At 40.4% G+C, this 18541-nt stretch overlaps 1 protein-coding gene across 1 annotated transcript in view; it reads right to left on the reverse strand.

The window, feature by feature from the left end:
• Positions 1-1993: 1993 nt before the first annotated feature.
• Positions 1994-18541, reverse strand: part of xpr1a (xenotropic and polytropic retrovirus receptor 1a) — a 62239-nt gene continuing 45691 nt past the window's right edge. The window contains exons 4-15 of the mRNA XM_034882591.1: positions 17699-17919; positions 17297-17446; positions 17122-17205; positions 16010-16091; positions 15630-15817; positions 14712-14891; positions 12244-12412; positions 11029-11229; positions 5373-5539; positions 5149-5288; positions 4752-4973; positions 1994-4126 (exon numbers count right to left, since the gene is read on the reverse strand). Coding sequence (XP_034738482.1) covers positions 4069-4126; positions 4752-4973; positions 5149-5288; positions 5373-5539; positions 11029-11229; positions 12244-12412; positions 14712-14891; positions 15630-15817; positions 16010-16091; positions 17122-17205; positions 17297-17446; positions 17699-17919 — 1862 coding nt within the window. The 3' untranslated portion in view covers positions 1994-4068. The remainder of the gene's footprint in view (positions 4127-4751; positions 4974-5148; positions 5289-5372; positions 5540-11028; positions 11230-12243; positions 12413-14711; positions 14892-15629; positions 15818-16009; positions 16092-17121; positions 17206-17296; positions 17447-17698; positions 17920-18541) is intronic.

The following is an 18541-nucleotide window of genomic DNA, read 5'->3' on the forward strand; positions in this document are numbered from 1 at the left end:
CTACTTCAAAGTGCTGCACTCAGTTTCTAAGAACAAAAATGAAGCAATCAGAAGAGGAAACGCAAACACCCCGGCAACCACAGCGAACAGTTGTGAGCAGGAGGAACAGGCTGTGTGCATACATGTTAACGTGCATGTATTTTTATTCACAGAACTGCATCAAAGCCTCACTAAAGGGGGACATACTCACTCGGCAAAGCTTCCTTTCCACCACAAAGGTCAATGATCTAAAACCATATGTGAGAAACTGAAAGCTCAAAAGAGACTGGAGCAGCTCAAACTCTAATGGTAGAGAAAAAAAATGAGTCGAGAGGCAGTGCGAGTTTTAAAAATAATCGTGGTTTATAAAACCCAGATATGACAGGATCACCAAAGTGTATACAGAAATACAAATACCATCAGAACGGTGTTATACACTCAACATGTACAAACTACTCTGTAAAAGGGACGCAGGGATGGATGGGTCAGACATTTTTCTTTAAAATCACATTTAGCCACAATGTATTTATTCTATTATCTTTTTTTGTATCTTATCAAAGTAGAACATCCACCTACCAAACTACAGGACTATCACGTTCAGCTAGATTAGAGAAAGGGAATGAACAACATCACGAGAGAAAGAGGGAGGAAGGGGTGGACACATATCAAGCACTTTAACATCATGGGGGTTTCAGCAAGCAGTGGAAACAAATCACCCATGAGAAAAATGGGATGTCAGGGCTGAGAATCATCTCAAACACTAAATGTACAAAATAACCCTGTTTTTTTTTGTTTTCTGTCACTGGGTTACACATACTGAACATCTGTGAACAGACACTGGGCACTAAAATGCACAGATCTGTTCATGAGATCATTTGAGAAGCTCAGGCAGATCTGGGATCAGTTTAACAGTATCTTGTCATGGTGTGGGTCATCTCTGTTCCTGTGCCCTACAGTATGTCAAAGTGCGGTCAGCAGGGCAGTTTACAACAAAAGATGCAACGTCCACAATATTTGCATGCACATTCACAAATGTACAAACAGTTTTACAGCTTCAGGAGACAGTAATGTGGAGCTCACACCTCCTCCATGAGCCCTGGACACAAAGCCTCGACAAAAGAAGGAATCACCAACAAGATACAACCAATCACATTCTCCACTTCTATGGAGTCTTTTCTATTCTTATACAAATACATTGTCAACAGATTTCCACATGTAAAGAGTGCAGGATCGTGACCAGTCAAAAAAAAAATTAAAAAAGCTCCTCATTACCTAAAAAATACTGCTTGTCTTGGGAGCAGAAATGGCAACGTATGAAATCGATCATTGTCACAGTAGCACAATGATTGCTAATATACACATCATGTCAAATAAATTAAGACCTATGTACAACGTGAAACTAAAGCAGCATGCAGGCAACACAACAGAGGATTTTTACAAAACGATCTGCTGTAGAGTTGTGCTCTCCGACACAAACGAGAGAGGCAATGTGGGTTGTGTGTGTGTGTGCCATGTGTTATGCCTGTATACAGTTATGCTGTGTGTCTAGTGTGTTTAAATGGATCAGGAAGCAACCCATCGTCTACATTCCAACATATGTGTGAACGTTCTTACCTTTCAAGTATACATTACTCATTGCACACAGAAGCTTTTCAGCCTTTTAGACGCTACAGGAAAAATACACAGGTAGAAGAAACGGGACTTTCTGTCACACATTTGTATCGTAGCTCTCTGGGCTTCGTCTCATGACTGGCAGAGGGTGACACGGGGAATAACAGTGGATCGGAGAGCAAAGGGAGGGGGGTCAAACAGGAAGAGAAACCCACAAACCAGAATTAAAATCAACATCTTTTCTTTGAAATCCAGGGGGCCCTCTAAAATAACAACAGTTCAAGAAGCGTGAGCTGCTGGAAATAAGCAGAGGGGTAAATGGTGAATTTCAGATGTACAGCACATTTCTCCCAGTTGTTACTAACTTCTACTTATCCAAGATTAGTAAACATTTGATCTGATCTTTTTTTTTTATAAAAGTGCTAAAATAATCAAGGCAACAATAGAGACAAACAAACAAACATTAATCTGGTGACAGGATCGCTGAATGTGCTGAAACGTGAGAGATTATTAACTGTTAAAGAGCTTTTGCAGATTCGACTGCTTCCGAGTTACTCAATGGGAGCTTTAGGGTCGCCCAATCGTCATAAAATGAACCCGATTGTTTTGTTTCGAATGGATGAAGCTGGATGAGGTTTTACATCCACGTGCATTCTGTTTTAAAAGTATAATTTAAATCCAATCAAAAGAGGCTGAATCCTTTGGTTATAGCGCAAGCTTTTTGTTGGAGGAAGGAACCCACATGATACAAAAAGTAGCTCAAATTATCAACAAAACGTATATCGACAATTTGTTTTTGTTTTGTTTTGTTTTTGTTTTGGCGGCGGTCCTCAGACCTTTTCTGTCATTCCCCACTTTGAAAGGTGAAACCAATTCAGTTGATGTTGAAAACGCTAGGAACAAAATGGTCCAATCTGAACAAGTTGACCACAAAGGCTCCACTGCTGTATTAATAGTAAACATGGGAGCAAGATGAGCCTGTTCCTATTTGATTTTCTTTCTGGTCAATCATGGATCGATCTTGTACTTGACATGTCGTTTTGCTTTTCTGAAATCTTGCTAGCCTAGCCTTGTTAGCGTTGGTGCTTTCTTGTTTGGTTATTGTAACCGTCATTAATCAGATTCATTCAATTTTTAAATTGGCACATTTGCCCCCTGGTCTCACTTCAGTTTGAGAACCACTGGCATATGCACTTTTGTAAGGTAACATTTGGATATACTGGGGATTTTCAACAAGACAGAACCTACCTGATAAAACTAAATGTGTACTTTTGTAAAAAAAAAAAAAATCTTTAAACAAGCTTTATGCTGGATGGACACATTCTTAAAAATAAAGCTTTGGTAGTTAATGCAAAAAATAGCACATAAATGCACATAGTGTAGCTAATAGGGCACTTTAAGATGACATGACACACGGTCTAATGTGAGGTCAGGGATAAATCGAGGTCTAACTATGAACTTATTTAAAACGTGGCACAAGTCCAACCAAGAGAAAACATACCACACCGTATAAAATACATTAACAATCATCGTGTGGAGGCTCAAACTAGTCGTACTAGTATAAACAACACGTGTAGAAGTACCAAACAATTGCAACAGAGTAATAATGCGCATCAAAATATATTAAACTTATTACAAAGCACCTTCACAGACTAGAAATGTTTGAAACAAAACATTGCTTTTTGTGTTTTTTTTTTCACATTTTGTGTATTAAATGCACTTTTCCTGCAAGTGCCTCCAGGTTGTGATTGTACACGGACGTTGTTACAAACTCAACCAAAAAAAAAAGGTATAAAAAGAATCAACAAGTTGAAACCAGTTGATTTGTTTTTGATATGCTGTGATTTGGGTTGAGTCCTTCCCCAGGTTTCTACTGATTGAGTCTTTTGATTGGCTTGTCTTCTCCCTGTTGATCCTAGAGTAGTTTAAAAAAAAGGCCTCTATGCAGCTTCTCCAAATTAAATCCAGAAAATGTCAATAAAAATCGAAAGAAACACAAATTAAACAACACATACTTGAAAAAAAGGCCTTTAAAAGTCCCAGGGCAGTGTGGTCTGTGTTTCCATTTATGTGCAGAAGATTTCCCTTGACGTCTGTCCATCTGTATGTCTGTGTGTCTGTCTGTGTGTCTGTCTGTGTGTGGCATTAGCTCTCTTCTCAACTGTAGTATTATTACACTATGTTTGTGCTTTAGCAGGTTTTTCTTTCTGTGGGTTTGCGATATAGTGTGTACTGTGTGTGTCTCTCCATACTTATAAAGACCAAATATACTCACGAGGTTGTAAAGATGAGGTAAATTGTCCAAAATGAGGACAGCCTGAGGCCCTCACTGCTTTAAAGGTTTAGACTGAGGGTGGGGGGAGGGGGGTTACTACTCACATCACTACCATGGAGAAGGGTCAAGGTTGGTTGTTAGTAAGTGAGGTCCTTATAAGTATAGTATGGCTGTGTTTGTGTGTACTTGCTGACGTTGTGGACTCAGCTGAAAGCCTCATCATCCGTGTCTTCAATTAGCACCTTTGTGTCCTTTTTTGACCTAGAAGAGGATGAAAGAATGATCTTATTATTATCTGGCGTTTCATTTTCAACAGATATTTTAATGTTGTTTTAGGTTTTAATATGAATTCATTGAGAGTTGCATCTTGATCCGGGTTAAACAACCGTTGTCTTCTGTGGTGTGATGTCCATGATACCTTTTACCTTGTCCCTCGAGTGTGGCATGATTCAATTGTCTACTTCTTTCAGCTGTTTTCTATATTTCTTATACATTGTATGTCTGTCTCCATGTTTTTAAATAGGTGGTGGACTGTGAAAACATCTGAGTCAACAATGGAAATAAATTCAAGACTTCATCATTAAATATCATTTAATATAATTTATATTATAAATAAAGTATGATGTGGTCAGAATACTAAACCAAAACCTACACAAATGAAGTTCAGTTTTGTTAGCACCTTGTTTTTAATTATTGTAGGGTTGTATTTATCAAGGACAGGGTGAAAACAAAGATAAAAAAGTAAAATATCTTCAAGGTATTGATATATGACTATTTAATAAGAGATTTTACAGTAATTTATACTCTTTGATCATCAGTGTAAATCAAACTAAAATAAAAATGTGAGTGCATGAGCCTGATGTCAAGTGTCCATGTTGTTTCTTACTGTGAGGATAGTAGGGGGCGTCGGAGGGACAGGCTGTAAGACCTCTTCCAGGTCTTCTTGCCTGAGCGGTTCCGGACACCGTCGTCCTGGTCCATCATCTGCTCCAGCAGCGTCTGGTCGTCAGCGTTGAGCGGCGCCACGGAGATATCCCTCACAGCACGAAACTCACCACAGTTGTTCAGGTGCTCGTTCTCCAGACGGAAGAAGTTCCACACAAAACGCCTGCAGAGAGAGAGAGAGAGAGAGAGGGTGAGTAGGGGGGACCTGACGCAAGAGGTGTGAAACTGTATGAGAAACCAATGTGGGGGCTCATGGGGATGAGTGACTTGAAAGAGAACCATGTGTGACTTTAGGTGTGTGTGTGTAGCAAAATAGTTGCCATGTAATTGATACACACCTGAAGACCTCAAGGGGAGCCAGCACGGTGGCTACAATGTCGCCCACAGAGTGGATCCTGGTCATTGTGCTCAGAGAGATCTGGATCGTCCAGGCAAAACGCAGGATCACATCTTCTATAATAGCACAGTAGTAGTAGGCCTGGACGCAGACGAGGCAGGATTAGGGTTACAGTGTGTTTGTGTGCATGTGTGCCATGTACGTGAGATTCATATTAGACTCTACCTTGTGTGGGTAAACAATTTCTTCTCTGAGAAAGGTGTTCTCTCCAGCTCCGCGGTCAAACAGACCCCAGTCCATGCGCAGATCCCAGATCAGAGTGTACAGGGAGCTGATAATGGAGAACACGATCAGCAGGTAGAAGAACATGTCGGCGTCCATGTGTCCTTGCTCTGGAATAAACACACAAGCACAACCGATTGCAGATAACACAATTTAAAGATCAGACATGAAAGGAACTGTATTTGTTTTTTAAATGAAGGTTTTCAGCGTCTACCCATAGACAGTAAAATTAAGCATCTACCGCCTCCTCATGCAACAATACTTTGACCACTAGAGGGAGCCATCCTGCCATTAATACACTTACAATGAATAAATCGCATGTAGACAACTATTACATTCAGAGTTAAATTTCCACTTCATCAGAACATTTTCTACCAAATGGAACATGACCAAACATCAAATTACTTTTTTTTTTGGACATTATAACAAACACTAGTACTGCTCTATCTTTATGTAGGAGAGGTTATTACTACTAATAAGTCACATACAGAAACTGAAATCATGTATCCAGTATAGCAGCCGTGCAGTTTCTTTCATGTCGATGTAAGTAATATGTAGGTGTGCGTGCTTATCTCGGTGTGTGTATCCTAAATAACCAACAAAAGAGAAACTGATTTAATATGTAGAGGTATTTACATGTACATCTTAAAAATTGTTTAACTCATTCAATATTTGTTTTCATATGGTTTACCCAGTGTATAATGCACTAGATGTTTGTTTTGCTCTTAGTGTCCTAGCAATAAGATAACATGTAGAGAAGAATAAATATCAGTTTCCTCCTTGTGTCCCACACAGCGCGTCCTACTTCAAGTATCCAAACAAAAAGTAAGCACTTTATTGCCTGAGTAAATGTTAATACTTCTTAAAAGGGCAAGTACCTACTGTATATGTACTAACTTATAAGTGCTAACATATATATAATATATAAATATATACATATATATAATTTCTCATAACATGAATGACATATATGAATGAGTATGAATAGTTACAATTCTGCTGGTTTCAAGATAAAGAACCTTGTGCTTTTAACATCATTAGACTGTTTAATCTACCATCACAATGTGATAATAAGTATTTGTCCATCTGCTCACAGCTACATAGTATTTAACAAGCTCTAAAGTTAGTTTACAATTGTTTGATGTACTGTATAATGTCAGAGTGATTATCCGTGCTCAGCAGTCTGTGTGTGTGTGTTTGCATGAACACTGTAGATGTGAGTTGCTTGTTCCTCAGTGGGCATTGATAAACAAAGCAACACCCAGTGGCCTAACACAGGGACTCACACAGACATAGACCACGGCCACCAGACAGAGACCAGTCTCGCTCCCATTTGTCATAGTCACTGCTTCTTCCTGCTTCCAGCCAAAGAGACGCCGGGGAGCAGAGCGAGGACATTTCTAACAGAGAGTTACTGCGGAGCTGCTCTGTTAACTGCTGCGTCCATTGTGCTGTTTGCTTCATCAGCTGAACGATGGGATAGATGGAAGTAGTCCCTACGGCCACACTGAGCTTTCCCAGCCGTAAATTAAACTTAGTTCTGGACAATGGACTCTTTTCACCGGAGAATATCCACTGATGTGATTTACTTAGCGTGTAATGTGTGGAAGTATTTAACCCTTCGGTTTCTGTTAAGGCTGATGTGTCTTCCACCAGGCTGGTTCACCACTGGACCATTAAAAGGTAAAGCATGGTGAGATGGTTATTGATCTCAATGCTCAGTAAGGGCTCACGACAGTCAATGGCTACACACACACACACATGCGGTTGCTATTGGTGTCCACAGGTCCTTATTAAGATAAACACTATTAAAGGCAGATCAGTTGGCTCATTTTCCACAACAGGCTGTGTGTCCACTGACAGAAACAAGTTCACACCAGGAACAATTAAGGAAGTCCCTGCTATTAAGTTTGATTTCTCATCAGTAGCCATGGCAGCCGAATGAATAAACAAGGTAATTAAGAATCCTGCACCTGGAGACCACTCTGAAATATTTGGAGATATTTTGCCTTGTGCAGGAACCACCCTTAAACAGATTTGTTCTTCTGTGTAATGTACGAGGGATTTAAAAAAAAATTGTGGCATTCACCAATTTCCTCCTAGGTATGAACAAAATCAATGGCCAGAACTGTTGTACCAGTCATACACCGGTTCTCTCCACTGGACAAAACACACTTGCTTGACTTAACAACCGTAGTGTCTTAATCTGAATGAATTTGGAGTTTAAACATGGTACAGAAATGAACTAAAATAAAAGATTAAACTAAACCAAACAATGCAAAATTAACAATTGATGGTTCCACAAGTTCTTTTCTTCTGGTGACATTTCTGTGAGTAAAACTGCCCACAAATGGAGCAGAACAGGTAGCCTTATATAGTCATTTTAGGGACGTACATTAGATTATGCTAGAGATCACATATCACGAACGTGCACCTCCCCATAAACGTGGTGTTCAACAGGCTGAAACAAGCAATGCATGTGTGTGCAATCAAATCAAACACTCGTCTGAGCAATACGCGGATACGTTTTAGGATAAGAATACATAAAAGGTTCTTGCATAAGGCCCATTATTCACATGCACAGTTAACTCCACTGTGTCTGGCTTCTGGTGTGAATATAGGAACTGTAGCAGGAGTCTGCTTGGCCTGAGCAAGGGTGAATTAGAGTTCAGGCAGACAGAGAGAAATTTGACTGATAGCCATGTCTTTTATCTTCATTGGTTAACGTTTGTGTTTGACTGAGGGTGTGTGTGTGTGTGTGTGTGTGTGTGTGTGTGTTTGTGCGTGTGTGTGTGTACGTGCGTGTGGGTACGTGCGTGCCTGCCTGCCTGCATGTGTTTGTGTGTGTGCGGGTGTGTGCGGGTGTGTGCTGCAATTCCTCTCCTGATAATGAACGAGGGGTCAGAACATGAAATTAAGTTATAAAAACTGTCAGGTCTTGGCTCATCTCTATTCCAGCAGAGTCCAGCAGACATGTGTTCAGCCCCGGGCTGGTAATTACACTCTCTCCTCTCCTCTCCTCTCCTCTCCTCTCCTCTCCTCTCCTCTCCTCTCCTCTCCCATTTAATTATTTGTGTTTTGATATATCTATTAAGTCTGTGAATCCCCATCCCTTTTATGTCAATCTAACCTCTCTTTCTTTCTTTGTTACTTCTTCCATCTCGCCATCTAACCTTTAATGTTTAACCTCCCTCTCTGTGCTCTATCAGCTATAAATATTCCGCCCCTCACTTCCAAAGTCAGCCTCTGACAGAGACTAGCAGGACCAGTGTTCCTCTCTGGTCCTGGTTATTTTATTCTGTTTTGGGAGTTTTTGATGTGGATGTCACAGACGAAGATATATCTTTAAAACAACCTGTGCATTGACAGGTGAAACAGCCATCTGCATTTCTTCTCATTTATGATCTCTTAATTTGTGCATTATGTGATTTCCCTCACCAAGCAACAGTCATCTGTCTATCAGAGGTTTGCGCTATTCTTGCCCGGCATGCAACATCCTTCCTTCGCCTGTCCATGAGATAAGTCCCGCTGGTTTTAATTAAAATTAGGCCAGTAACTCCCCTGCATCTAAAAAAGCAATAAGTCTCAAGCCAATGTACATAAAGCTGAGCCTGCATTGATCCTGAGTGCAGTAACTGCATTGTCAGGTCTCACACAGTATGTTACTGGGTTTGGGAATTCTGCCTAAACCGGGAAATCCTCTAGGAAATCCTCCATCATCTCTGGTTACAGGTCTCTGAGCCTCTGCTGAGATTACAGTTTACTGACAGTGTCCAATCACTTCTTCAAAGCACTGAACTGATCGTTTCTCTGAGGGGAGAAAACTACTTTGTTTGCTGCACCACGTCAGAAATGATTCAAACCTTGAATCCCACACAGCCCAAAAAAGTTTCTCCTTAAAAACTGCATCACAGTTTTCCACATGTGCACCAGAGAGCAGACTGTACCTCATCCTTTTACAAATTTACAAATGTAATAACTAGACACTAAAGACCACTCAGTCCTCTAAAGAGAAGCCTGTTATTTATTTGTTGCATGTCAAGCAAGTATTTTGCTTTCCCGGAGCTAAAATGTGTGCCGTTCCAGGAATGAGTGAGGTGGTGAGGCAGTGAGGTCACACAGAAACCATCAGGGCTGTGATCAGGTTAGCAGTGAAGGTGACACATCCACAGACAGACACTGGGATCACTGCGGGATAGTGATGGACACTCCGGCCCCCTTTTACAACTGGACCCAGCAGTAAGAACATGACACCACACTGCTGTCTGTTCTGGTAGATACTGGTTAATGCAGGAAGACTGGGCGTCATCTGTCCTGCCTACACTGTCCTATAAGACTACAGTAAAGGTTTATTTCATACCTTTTCGCTGTACATATATTGCTTTCAGAAACCCACAATTGTTCATCAAAGGCTTTAAAATTGACCAGAACAATAATATCTGCAGCTGATACATCAAATATCTCTACAACAGGCAACTTCCCTTTCAATGTGTGTATGCCTTCCCACCCTGCTCCTTCGCTTAACCAGTGATTGGTCTCAGCCTCCATTATGGTGCAGGATGAAAGACAGCTTCATACAGAATAACACATGAAGAGAGACCATTAGTCTACAGGCTTCAGACCAGAGGAGGAAGGAGGATATGGTTTAATGGACACCTCTCCTACTGAGCTGTAGAAGAAAAAAAGAGGTCTGTCTGTCTGTCTCCGTCTCGTCCTGGTTCTTTCGATATCAGATCACTGGCGGTCAGCTTAGGAAGCAAGCATATTGATTTGAATTTATATCGGAAAAGAATAAAGTCAAGCTGGGAAATAACATTTAGCGGTTTGAAAGGTTGAAGATGACTAGTTTCATAGCTGGCATTTTGTTGGCAAATAAATATATAAACTTGCCGCTGGGACAAAGATCTGTGATAGAGAACTGAAATAAAAAGCATGCATACTGAAGGGACGCTTTTGTTGCCTGGGTGCTGTGCTGTGTGTTTGAACATGAATTCCTTTGCGATACGGCTTCTGAATCAGAATAATTGCAGGCTAATTGTGAAGCTGTCGGAGGGAGAGTGACTGGACGTTTATATAATAACCACCCTCTCTTTTTGACTTCCAATCCTGTTTCTGGTAGATCTCAGACACACTCTTTCTTTCTCTCTATTTTCCTTCTCCTTTTCTCTGCTCTCTCTTCTGTCTCTCTGGCTTCATGCCCACATATTGAATGTCATATTGTGAGAGCAGAACCTTGTTTATCCGTGGCTGTGTCTGACAAACCTCTCCCATTTCCATTATAAACCTCCTGGCACCGACAAGGAAACCAAGGCCAACTTCTAGCATTTGCACTTAGGGTCACCTCTGCTTTCTCAGCATACACAACTCAATTCCAAGCCTCAAAAAGCCTGTGTGTAGTTGACATGCTACTATGACGGCAACACAAATACTGTTGCTGTTCTAGGCTCTTCTGTGAACCTGAGCTGAATTTTACAGTCCTGTAATTGACATAAGCTGCATTTCCACAGTATCTGTTTACTCAGCTCAGATCAAACCTCCTACCTGGGGTCCATGACCCATAAAATAGATATTTGAGTGTAGATATATTTGTGTGTCCTACCTCTGTGCGTGGCATAGAGTGCAGCAAAGGTGACGACAAAGAAGGTGGTTGAATATTTCCCAGCATTCACCAGGTGAGGGAAGGCCCTCTTGGTGTCACGGTAACGCCTCAGGCATTGAATGAAGCGGAACCAGGCGGGCAGACACTGGATGATGGCACGCAGTCCGTACGAGTAGCTGTGGCATACATGGCCATCAGAGTCTGGAATAGAATAAAACAGGGCATCATTATGTTATCATTTTTTTTGTTCTCATTTTCTCTGTGTTTTCTATAAAATGATGTCCTCCCCACATTGCCCTTCCCACAGAGAAGCTCATCAATATGAGAGTCACATGGCGACCTCTGTGTAGCCAAACATTTCCAATCCATTAGCCATGTGTTAATTGGCTGTGTGGAGCCCAAGTGTCACTGTTGGTGGAGTGGACGGAGAGCAATTAAAACCTTTTCAAATCAAGTGCAGCGCAACTGTCTGGCACACTGTCAACTTAGTCAGAAAGATTTACAAGCAAGAGGTTTGTGTCTTTATCTCCATATTGCGATGCGATGCAGCAGGTGAAAAATAAACAGTAACATTAAAAATAAATTTGCGCTTTGGTGGCTGGGTAAGGTCAGTTGGTTGAGCAGGTGCATATATATATATATATATATATATATATATATATATATATATATCTTTCCACTTTCATGTCTTCGTCTGATATGGGTATGAACTCTGTGGACAGCTGATGTTGCTACATCTACAGTATGTAAATACAGCAAATCAAATTTTTTTTTTTCCAATAAATGAGAAACAAAACACAATATTTACTTACTTGAACTACATTTATTTCAACTGAGGCTACAGTATTTTTGTCTATTATTGAGGGAAGTTGGGGAAATGGTGTGTCTAGAAAGAGGGACCTTCTCTTTGATTATAATGGGCTGACACAAAAACATTGTCTTTAATGTTTCAAGAAGTGAATTCATTATTTTTGTGGACCATTTAAGTAGAAATGAGAAAATACATAGCCAAAAAACAAAGTGTGCCCAGGAATCCCAGGTACATAGCTTTTAGCTCTTTAACAACAATGTTGTATTTTAGGGTATTTATTTCTGTAGCTGGGCATTCACCTTCCCCTCCCTGGCTCCTGCTATGTTTCATCTGTTCACAGACAACATTGCAGAAGGACATAGAGTTTAAAATTAAGTCATACTGAACATGGATTCACGTCTCACCCTTGAACTCGGGCAGCAGGCCCTTGCTGTTGCTCCACTGCAGCTCAAAGATGTAGTAGCAGATGAGATACTCGAGGTCCATCAGAACAAACACCAGAGAGTTGAGCTGATCAGCCAGCCAGAAGTCTGCAAACTCCACCCGGTGAAACGGTGCTGTGAAGACACGAAACTAAAAAAAGACAAAAGGGGAAAGAGGGAAAGTTAAGCTAAATTGTGAAGACAGTTCAAAGTAGTTCAAATTTTATAATAATATGTATACCTTAATGAGTTATAAAAGCATCTAAGAAAACACATGCATCTGACCTCACTGCTACCGTGAATTCTGGATGTGCTTTTGACACTGGGATTAATTAGTGTGCATCTGTCGCAGTTCATCAGTTAAGAAAAGCAAAGCAGGGACCAACCTTTATCAATGATCTGTAACCCATGTAAGGATCGAGCCTCCAGACCACCTTATCAGCACACAACAGGACAACCTAATGAGTCCCACTTTGTGTCAGTGTGCATCTATCTGTTTACTTGTGTCACTACTTACAGGTGTACAGCACACATGAAGTGGCGTGATTTGGTTTACATGGGTCATGCTAGTTAGGATTTGACTTTTGGCAGGAGCTTAGGTATTGTCCGCCCCACCCCCCCACATCTGACATTCAAGAGCGACTGTATACCTCTCACCATGTACAGTATACTTTCAGGAAAACCCACATACACACACGCACACACTCTCCCTACACTAAAAACAGCACAGAATATTGATCTTTCTCCTTTACAAATATCAGCCTATTACATATTTCTCTTACCTGCCAATCAAAGCCTGTATTGATTGAATGGCCATCTCACCTATATCCACTCTATCTGTGTGGATGTCTCAAGGCTAAGCCTTCTGCAATTATGTGGTTAGGTTTTCATTTCTTGAGCAAACAAGATCTGCAGTTTGTCCTATGATGAAATCTTTGTCCTTTGTCCCAGCTGGTGTTTACTGTCAGAGGAAATTAGCACACCTGTCATGAAAACATTATATAGCATGCTAGAAAAAAACAAAAGATTGTTTGTTCCAACGAAACTACAATTTCTCCTGACACATCCTAAATCACTTATTGGTATTCCATGAGGCCACATGTAGATGGCAACCATGAAAAACAGCTCATATCAGCTCTAATTGTATGTAGGTTGTTATGATTACTGAGGACCAATCAACACTGAGGCTGATTATGGAGCCAGATCAGTGGAGGAGGGCTAAGGAAGTGTTGCTGAGGACTGTGGGGAGTTGTGGAAGGAAAGGACTATAAGGAGGGGTGTCTGCTGCTTCTGGGGGGGGAGAGGCAGGGAGGAGGAAGAGGAGGAGGGACAGAGGAGCTCAGGGCATCAGCATACTGATAGATCTGTGCCTGTAATGATTGCACAGTCACAACCCTCCACCTCCCCTGGGACGGGGCTGCATTCTATTATCCCTCAACCCCCTGCCCTCTGTCTAGCTACACCACCCTCCACACACACACACACACACACCACCCTCAATCCTACAGCCCTGTAGCTGGGCTTAGACAAAGAACAGTCACATATGAGGGTTTTGTAAACATGAGGTTTGAGATAGAAATCTGAATTGTACATGCATTCATTTTGTGTGTGATATAGACACACACACACATTCTCTCTCTCACACACACACACACACACACACACACACACACACACACACACACACACACACACACACACACACACAATTCTTTTCTGGGCCTCAGTGAACAAGTTTCAGTGACGGGTCATACCACATTTTGTAAGGACAATGCAGTAAAAACAAATCTCCAGTCCCTTTACCTTAAGATAACAATGTTTTGCTTATGACTCTTCACTTCACTGGCGTTTTTTTGGAACACTGTATACGTTTGTATACTAATATATTTTCATATAATCACCGATGAAGTTTTCTGGCAGTATTTTGAGGGTTTAAAGTTTGGAAGTGATTTTTGATGATTTGGGGTTTGGTTAGGTTAGAGTAAAAGAGCTTGTTAAGCTAATGTAAACCTTTGGTTTTGTTGTTTTGTCTTAAAGTAGACATGTTTTGCAATTTTGTGTACATGCATAAAAATAACCAACATTCTAATTAATACAAATAACTACATACTTCAAATTAAACCTGGCTCTTGCACTCTGTGCTTTAATTTAAGTTTCTTCTAGTTTAATACTTTATTTAACCTGAGCCCACTTAGTCTCACATCATCTCATCTTGTTTGCATTTGGTTCCTTTGGTTATGGCAGTCCTCTAAAGTCTAAAGTGTTAAATAGTGCTGGCTAATAGTTGTCAACATTTGTCTTATCGTGTCCATGAATGTTTTTACAACTTGGATTACATTCTTCTTGTAAAACACCACTAAAGTTCAAATGTCATCATTGTAATTCTTTCAAAAAAAAAGTGGTGGAGGATTTAAAAAGAAATGCTCCAATAGATAAATGAGTGGACTGACCAGCAGCTTGAGGAGCCAGAAACGTGATTTGTAGTAGCAGGTCTTGAAGGGGTTAAGAAGGAAGAGCACCATGAAGCCATAAAGGATGAGCGGGTTGATCTGCATGGGGAGGTAGGTGTACTCTGAGTAGAGACAGGAGAGGATGCTAAGACACCACAACACACCCAGGAAACCAGCAATCTGCAGCACACAAGGAAAAAAAACAGAAGAGACTAGCATTAAAAGAAAGCATTTTTGACACATAATCACAATTAACAAGAAAAACTGAATATTCTGAGAAAATTATAAATAAGAGTACAGTACCGGTCAAAAGTTTGGGGTCACTCACAAATTTCCATTGGACTCCATTATAGACAGAATCCCAGCTGCGATCCGTTGCCTTGTTTTTTTTAACCAGGACAGCAGTTTCCAGATTACATTATGTGCTTACATAATTGCAAAAGGGTTGTTTAATGGTTTCTTAGTTAGTTTTTTAGAATAATATCAGATTAGTAAACAAAATGAGCATTTGGAACATTGGATGAATGGTTGCTGATAATGGGAAATGTAGATATTGCATTTAAGATCAGCCACCCACCCAGATCAGCTGGTATTCAGTCTATAATGGAGTGGAATGGAAATTTGTAAGTGACCCCAAACTTTTGACCGGTAGTGTATATATAAAGCCCTGTGGATATTAGGTATGTACAGTTTTATGGTTAATGAAATAAATAGTAATGTGTTCATTGAGTGTGGATTACCGTGATGACTCAACAACCCAATCAATCATTTTGCATATCTTTAAAATGCATGATCACTTATATCAATCTGAAAACAAAGTGTGTGTCTTTATCACAGAGAAAACGTTTATTTTCTGAAGACCCCTGGTACTCATATAGTAACAGAAATATTTTCTTTCATTTGCTTCCTCATTCTGACCTCAAACAGGTGTTGGTGTGAGAGGTTGTTTCGGGGGTTGATCTCGAAGATGAGGACATGGTTGACTCCAGCCTGTCTCCATCCGTAAGTGTTGATGCCCAACAGGAAAAGGAACTGGATCAACAGGAAACCTCCCCGATAGATCCGCACTAGTGGCCACACATTCTCAGAGCGGAAGAACACAGCACCTGATAAAACCAAAGCAGATTTTCTGGGAAAACAACAACAAAGACCTGCCACTCAGGCTCTGGATGAATTTTAAAAATGAAAAAAACTTTTAAAACTAAAACTGGCAGTTTTGTTACAGTGACATATTACAAATTGTTTGGGACTCAACAGGATATGAAAAAATTAAGAATCTGGGTGTTTATGTGACTTACCAGTAAGGACAAAGGCGATGGCGAGAATGATGAAGAAGCCGCAGTAGAGACCCACACGGAAGGTTGTCCAGGCCAAAGCAGGCTGAAGCAGGCAGAGAGGAATACAGAAAAACATTATTAATAATGTTAAGAATATTAATGAATAAGAAACATAACCATTGTTCTATATATATTAATAATTTTACATCTACTGTATAGATTATAATCATTGTCTATTTAACTACAACTTTTGAATTGAATGTGTTTGCATTTAAGCCACTGACTCTTCCCACTCTATCTGCTTGAATGTATTTAGTACAGTATACACATGCTTGCAGGGTGAATGGAGAGACCAATAGTCACATAGCACAACTCAAGTCAGACATGACAGTAATTAATGCATTAATAACAGTAGATATAACATAGGAGGGTAAAGTGCCACCAGCCTCGATTATTCCTGAAATATATCCTGTTCAACAATGGGAAGGCACTTATAAAATCAATACTAAAGGCTCTCATGGTTTCTGTCTCTCCCCTTCTTCCTCCCTTTCTCATTTCATCTCATAACAAATGTCTCACCTTTTGTTTTTAACCTTTATTATTCACAGGGTTCACAATTAACTTTTCTGTCCATCAGCCAAATGGCTATTGAATGTTCAAATTTCACCAGCCACTCAATGGATTACAATTGTTTTTTTGGGATGGTGAGTGAAGCAAATTTACAAGCCACTTGAATATTTAACCAGTATTTGGCTAACAGATTAATAATTTTACTAATTTTGAACCATGAGTAATCCCCTGCTGGGATATCCTCAGGCATGGACAACAAAATTGTGTTCAGGTTATTTAATACTGTAGAGGGGAAAATGCCTTGTGAGACAAAAAATAGGATATCTGCATACATTTATTAGTTATTTAATTTCAGTTTGCAGCCTCTCTGCCTATGATAACAATAGATCAAATGACACAAACTGCAGAGGGAAAATGGCTAATTTTAATGAACAGTCACTCTCTGTAAATGCATGGTGCAAGAAGCCATTACTTTTCTTGAGAGGTTATAAGTGCAAAGGTTTGAGAGGCACAAATTGGCCTCATATCACTTGCTTTCCAGTGTAACCAAGTGTACTTCTGACCTGAGCTGCCCCCAGCGGAGGAACTCTCAACCTCTTCATGGCCCTCTGACGATCTCCTCCCTCGAGCTCTGTGGTGACGAGGGTCTATACACACACAAACAAACAACAAGGATTTAAACAATGATCTTTGTATTATAACTTGAAAGTGTGTGTTTGTGTGTGTGCAAGCAGGCACCTCAGTCTCGGAGATGAGCTGCGTGATCTTCTTGCAGGTGTAGAAAGGTGCCACCTCAACATGAATCACACGCCAGTTGGCTCCGCGAGAAGTATCCAGGATCTTGTCATGTTTCTTCAAGATTTTACGGAAACCAGTGAAGTTTAGGTTCTGTGGACGGCAACAAGAAAACACCTGTTACACACCATAGATTGGAAGGTTTACTTATTCCGAACTGCTGCAGGAAACATAAAGTGGAAAAACACACATTTTTATTTATGAAAATGTTTGTGATTATTACTCTAAATATTGCTTCCTTCCTTATTTTGAAACACTGCATTCATTTCTTTGATGACATTTTCAGCCTTGACTCAACCTTGAATGCAGGTGTCTCTGAGAATGTGTGATTGTGCGTAATGACACCTGATAGTTCTGGAGCAGGATGAGGCTGAGGTAGAACTCGCTGAAGGCTAGCTTCAGGTCCTTGATGTTGTGGTGTTTGCAGCGCTCCTCCTGCGACAGGTGGAACATCGTCTTGCGTCTCCGCAGGCCGGGTGGAGCGTTGCTCTCGCGCTGAGCGTCCAGTGAAGACTGCAGCTCATTCTGCAGCGTGGCAGAACGTCTCTGTGCCTCAGCAAGCTTTTCTAGGATGGAAAGGCAAGTAAATAATTATGAAGAGAGTTCTTTAGGTTTTCATCTAGCTTATTATTGCTTATCGTTACACTTACAATGCACCACATTCACACATATTTCTAATAAACGTATCCTCACTACTCAGTAGTTACAATATATTCTATATGGTCTGACCTGGTGACTTCCTTTTGAGTCCTGTTCTACTACGCATTGTTGGTTTTAAATGAGGTTTAGGAATTATTATTATTAAACAGCATTAACATGCAGAGTTTACTCTGTTAATAGTTCTTCACTCTGTAAGACATGTTTTGGTAATCCAACCAATATGCCTGAAAAGAACAAAGACCCTTCGGTTTTGCTTTTGCTTGACATACGCCTGTTAAGAGACGCCAACTTGCTGCTTTGTCCTTTTGTCAAATATAACAAGCAATTACAAAAAATGTAGCAAGAAAAAAATATATATATATACCCTGCCCCTCTGCTCTCCTGCTGTCTGTTCCAGGACATAGGCATATGGACCATTAGGCTGAACTGAAATGTAAATGCTTCAGAGAAAGGAACCATTATCTGGGTCAGAGATAGGTTAATACACCCTGAGAGAGAGAGAGAGAGAGAGAGAGAGAGAGAGAGAGA

The sequence above is a fragment of the Etheostoma cragini genome, chromosome 9 (genome assembly GCF_013103735.1).
Source record: "Etheostoma cragini isolate CJK2018 chromosome 9, CSU_Ecrag_1.0, whole genome shotgun sequence".
NCBI classification, from domain to species: domain Eukaryota; kingdom Metazoa; phylum Chordata; class Actinopteri; order Perciformes; family Percidae; genus Etheostoma; species Etheostoma cragini.